The sequence below is a fragment of the Eptatretus burgeri genome, chromosome 12 (genome assembly GCF_056783735.1).
Source record: "Eptatretus burgeri isolate ZD-2024b chromosome 12, Ebu_testis_v1, whole genome shotgun sequence".
Taxonomy (NCBI): domain Eukaryota; kingdom Metazoa; phylum Chordata; class Myxini; order Myxiniformes; family Myxinidae; genus Eptatretus; species Eptatretus burgeri.
Window position 1 is genome coordinate 88618086 of NC_140972.1, and position 5561 is coordinate 88623646.

General features: G+C 42.3%; 1 protein-coding gene and 1 long non-coding RNA gene across 2 annotated transcripts; both read right to left on the reverse strand.

Moving 5' to 3' along the window:
• Positions 1 to 229: 229 nt before the first annotated feature.
• Positions 230 to 1867, reverse strand: LOC147016087 (uncharacterized). The gene is made up of 3 exons (XR_015050152.1): positions 1796 to 1867; positions 929 to 1092; positions 230 to 473 (listed from the first exon to the last, which is right to left on the reverse strand). It is a non-coding gene; the product is annotated as an uncharacterized LOC147016087 (long non-coding RNA).
• Position 1868: 1 nt separating this feature from the next.
• Positions 1869 to 4351, reverse strand: LOC147016088 (uncharacterized). Its single transcript, XM_085849170.1, has one exon. It carries the CDS (start codon positions 4331 to 4333, stop codon positions 1976 to 1978), a length of 2358 nt encoding a protein of 785 aa, XP_085705296.1. The 5' UTR covers positions 4334 to 4351; the 3' UTR covers positions 1869 to 1975.
• Positions 4352 to 5561: the final 1210 nt, after the last annotated feature.

Genomic DNA, 5561 nt, shown 5'->3' on the forward strand with positions numbered 1-5561 from the left:
TCTGAAAAAGCAAGATCAGGATGTTTACAAATCTCTTTTATCAAGATGCAACAGAGATGGACGAACTGCAATTATGTCAAGGAAGACTATGTTGAAAAATAAATAATGTTTTTTTTTTTTGGTCAGGAAAGAAACTGAACACCCGTCATTGAACTGAAATTACTGAACAGTGGAGGTTTGGATGTGAGAGTGAAATGAGAAACCAAGGTTCGAGAAACATGGAAAGATGTTCATGGAAAGGAACCTTTATTCAGGTGGAGTTATGAGAAGAGAAATTTTAAATAATTACAACATTGAATGTTTTAAGGACAGGATTTGAATTAGATCTTGATTGAAGTTGTTTACATGGAATCTGCAGGTGGGTTTGGTAAGCTGGTTCGGGTCAAGGATATTGGGAGTCAAGACGATGGCCATAGTTCAGAATGGAGATGATTCAGCAGAATATTTGAAGTCAATCCAGACGATGGCAGCAGCTAAATGGAGGAAAAGAAACATAAATACAATGTTTGAGTTGATATGTGTTTGTTATTACAGTCATGAAGTCACACACGATGTACAGTAATGAAGTCATCCATGATGTACAGTGATGAAGTCATACACGATGTACAGAAATGAAGTCATCCATGATGTACAGTGATGAAGTCACACATGATGGACAGAAATTAAGTCATCCATGATATTCAGTCATGAAGTCAAGCAGTGAACACCAACGGTTAATATCTGCAGTTCCCTTCATGATTGGCATTGATTGTATGAACCAGCGAGAGACTTCACCTGCTCGATGGATTCACTCAACTTATTAAATTCTCTACATTTGGAACTATTTAGATCTCATCATGATATTTTGAACAAGGAAGTGACAGATTGACAAACATGGACACAAAAAGGATCCAGGTGATGAAATAACTCCATCAAGTGTTTACCGTACCTTAGTTCTGGAGACTGTTCATTTGAAAAAGGTTGAATCAGCCATCTGCATGAGCCTGGTGTATCGCCTTGCATTCCTGGAGAGCTTGTATGATGGAGTGATGAGGGAATCACTTCCAAACATGGTATCTTCCTCTCCAGCAGCCATAAATATGACTTCTTCCTCTGCAAACACATCAACAAAAGGAAGTCAAAACCACTCAAGAACATTGTCATCATAATCTCCATCGTTGTCCTCCCTTCCAACACAACCCTGGAATGAATATCTATCTCTCTCCATCTCTCTGTGTTTCTCCCTTTGCCTCATTTTCTGCATTTCAGTTCATGTTTTATTTCACTTTTCCCTCCACTTTCACTTATTGATTTTCTCCATCACCAACTCCCACTGGACTCGAATGAACGTTTAATTTCTGTCACCTTACAAGGGAATTTCTGCAATTTTGGTCCATAATTCCTGTGCTTCAGAGAGAGCCCACAAATCCCCACTTACTGTCTGAATTGAAATAACAAAACCTCATCTGATGACGTTGAAGTGAACCATGATGGAGTGCTTCATGGAAGGCAGCTCAAGTCATCCATCGCTGATTGAAAGTGGCATTGTAAAAATTTTATTTTTCAAACAATTTATTTTAATGAACATCCAGGTGTTCACAATGAATTCTGTATGGAAACATTAACACTCATTCCAGACTTTCACCAATTGTAAGATTTGTTTGGTGCTTGTCTGGCTTCGAGTGAAGCAAAATATTGATTTGTTTTCAACACTTCTGAAACACAGACAAAATGGGACACGATGGAGGTGAAGAACATCTAATTTAGACAAAGTTTCGGATAATTGTTATGTAAGGTAAGATTCTTGGTAACATACGTTCCAGCCGGTAGGATGGTTTGACGTATGACGGTGGTGGAGGAGGGAACGGGCGTCTCTTCTGAGGGGTCTTTGTAAAAACAATAAAAATAAGAAAGATTAAATACATTGATATGTTCATCAGTTTGATAACTTGTGCAGGATGTGGCACAAAATGAAAAGCACTGATAGAACAGGTAATCAGTGATAAGGTGAATTAGTTGATCTAATCCAATCAAGGGGAGTTAAAATACTTATGGTAAGAATGCTTACCTGTTGAAGGGCCTGAATGTGGTTGAGCACCTCAACACCATGCTGCTTCTGCTGCTGTTGCAGCACTTGATCAGAATGAGGCCTCTGTTCCTGCTGGAACCCTTGAACAACATCTTGTGTTTGCTGTTGCTGCTGTTGTGGCTTGCTATCATGGCGAGGCTTCTGTTGTTTTGGCTCGCTCTCATGGCGAGGCTTCTGTTGTTGCTGTGTCGCACCAACACCGTGGGGTTTCAGTTCAATTCCTGTACTTTTCTTTGCTGCCTGTCTTTGCTTCTTCATTTGTTTTTTGAAGATTTTTTCCTGTTCTTTGAGCAGGTGTTTCTCTTGCTGCTTCACCTGTTGTTTTTCATTCCAATTTTGAGACCACTCATTGGCATTCTCATTCCGTTTTTGCTGTCGATGCAGTTTCCAGTCAGCAATCTTTTGCACATGTTCTGCCTCCTCCGCATCAACATTTGCTTCTGCCTCCTCGTTGGTCTCGTCAGATTTTTGACAAGGTTTTTTGAGTTCTTGATCAGTTACCGTCTCTTTTTTCTGTTCCACTCGTCTCTGTTCTTCCTGTTCTACACGTCTCTGTTCTTCCTGGTCTCGTCGTCTCTGGTCTTCCTGTTCTATTTGTCTCTGTTCTTCCTGTTGTATTCGTTTCTGTTCTTCCTGTTTGAGTCGTCTTTCTTCTTCTGCACTTAATATCTGGTTTTCCTGTTCTCCTCGTTTCTGTTCGTCCTGTTCCAGTGGGTTCTGCTTCTTCTGTTCTCGTCGTTTCTGCTTTTCCTGTTTTCTTCGTCTCTGTTCTTCCTCTCTTAGCCTCTGCTTTTCCTGTTTTCGTCGTCTCTGTTCTTCTGCTCTTAATCTCTGGTTTTCCTGTTCTTGTTGTTCCTGTTCTTCCTGTTCTTGTCGTTTCTGCTTTTCCTGTTCTAGTTGTTTCTGCTTTTCCTGTTCTTGTCGTTTCTGCTTTTCCTGTTCTAGTTGTTTCTGCTTTTCCTGTTCTTGTCGTTTCTGCTTTTCCTTTCTTAGTCTCTGCTCTTCCTGTTCACATCGTCTCTGTTCTTCCTGTTTTAATCGTCTCTGTTCCTCCTGTTCTTGTCGTCTCTGTTGTTCTTGTTCTCGTCGTTTCTGCTTTTCCTGTTCTAGTCGTCTCTGTTCTTCCTTTTCTCGTCGTCTCTGTTCTTCCTGTTCTTGTCGTCTCTGTTGTTCCTGTTCTCGTCGTTTCTGTTCTTCCTGTTCTTGTCGTCTCTGTTGTTCCTGTTCTCGTCGTTTCTGCTTTTCCTGTTCTTGTCGTTTCTGTTCTTCCTCTCGTCGTCTCTGCTTTTCCTTTTCTCCTCGTCTCTGTTCTTCCTCTCTTAATCTCTGGTTTTCCTCTTCTCTTCGTCTCCGGTTTTCCTGTTCCTGTCGTGTCTGTTCTTCCTGCTCTCGTCGTTTTTCCTCCCTTACGTCACTTTGCCAAACCTCTTGTTCCCGAGTGTGCACATCTTTTTCCCTCTTATAAATCTCCTGCTCCAGCTGATGTGCTTCTTTCTCTCTCCTGAACAACTCTTCCTCTTTTCTTTTTTTTGTCTCTAAAAATCGTTCTTGCCGACCACGCTCCTCCTCTTCTCGCTGGTTCAACACTCTCTCCATTTTCTCAACATCCTTTTCTCGTTCTCTAATCTCTTCCTCTTGTCGGCATGTCTCAATCTCTCTGTGTTTTATTTCCCCTTCTTTTAACATCTTCTTTTTTTCGAATTGAGCCCGTTTTTCCTGCTCCATTCCCTCGAGTTCAGAAATCCCTTTCTGTAATTTCTCCACCATGTACTCACTCTTGAGAACCTCTTTCTCTTTTCGTTCGATCTCAAGCCATGCACGTGTTTGCTCCTGATACACTGAGTCCCTCCATTGCACAAATTTTGTGAATTCTCTCCGATCTTCCTCCTCTATTTGCCTCCACTCTGCCGTCTTTCTTTTCTTTAGCTCTTCATTATGCTTTTTTATCTCCTCCTCTTCCTTTCTTTTCCTCTGCTGTTCTTCCTCTATTTCCTTCTGCTTTTCTTTCTCTTTCCTCCATTCCTCTTCCTCATATTTCTGTTGCACAACTTTTTTCTGAACTGTTTGCTCTCCAAGCTGAACTAACAGTTCTCTTTCTTTCAGTTCTTCCTCTTTTTGGTGCAACTTTTCCCCCATCTCCTGTAGTTTTTCATTCTCCCTCTGCCACAACATCATCCTTTGATCCTCCTGTTCCTTTGCATCTTGCATCTCCACTGTTTCTGTTTTTGGAAGCTCCTCGAACAACGGCTGCTCTTTCGTTCCCATTTTGTTCTTTAAATGTTTGCAGCCACATCCAAAACTGCAAGAAACAAACACAATACTTGTCAGTTTGAACTAAAGTGAAGCACAGTAACTATTATATAACGTGAAGTGTGGTGTCTGTCCGTATGTTTGTAAGGTCGCACGTTCGGCTGTCTCCCGTTTCTAGTGGCCGCTTCTCACACACTGCGTTTCAAAAGCTCCACATGCAGGCAAAGTTTAACATTTAACCAGAAGAAATGCATGACACCAAACGAGATGTATTATAAACATATAAATACAACATGGAATCACAGTTTGTTTAACAATGCATGAAGATATGACCTGGGCTGAAAGGATGGCCTCCAGGAATGCGCACTTGCCTCAAAGCTGTCTCACCAGCCTGGGTTAGCATCCTGAGTGTTTCACCTACTGGGTGAAAAATCAATGTGTGTGCCGTTCCTCCGATGTACGTTAAACTGGGTGCCCCGTCTGCCATCAGTTGATGGACGTGAAAGATCCCCACGGTGGTCTTTGAGAATGAAGTGTGGGCGTGCTATTGGTGGCAGTATGGCCAAATTACAAATTCCTGCCAAAACTACTGCTGGGAAGGCAATGGCAAAACATCCCGTCTTTCCCTTGCTCAGGATCCTGCTTCGGCAGTGACACCGATGCTCCAGGTGATTATGAGGATTCTCAAAATGTTGAACAAACCAAATGTCAGCGTTGTTAATAACAGGAGCCTTTCCTAAAAGTCTTGAAGCAAAGGTTGCAGTGATAATAATCATCTATCTATAATTCCAGCAATCTCTGTGTGTCTGTCTGTCTGTCTGTCTGCGTCCGCCGTTTCTCGACGACCGCCAGGCCGATCTCATTGAAACTTGCCAGAAATATTGCCGGGGACCCGCGGATGTGCCTTCTCGAGGTTTGCTATCGATCGCACGAGGGTTTCCCAAGTTACGGCCATTTTATTGCTTTTTCAGTGTTGAAAAGTTGTATATATTGCAGCTGAAGGTGTCGTTCCACCTTCTCACCTTATCATGTAAATTTTTTCCCAAATTATTAATAACCGCACGACCACCGGTCCGATCGAATTGAAACTCGCCAGGAATATTGTGGAGCACCCGCGGATGTGCCTTTTCAAGGTTTGATATCGATCGGAAGAGCGGTTCCCAAGTTACGGCCATTTATCTGTCGACCAATATCTGTGAGAGAGGGGGACGGGAGAGGGAGGATGAGAGTTGGGGTGAGAGAG

What these genes read in the sequence shown, in the direction of transcription:
- LOC147016088 (XM_085849170.1), bottom strand. Translation starts at nt 4,333, where the DNA reads ATGGGAACGAAAGAGCAGCCGTTGTTCGAGGAGCTTCCAAAAACAGAA.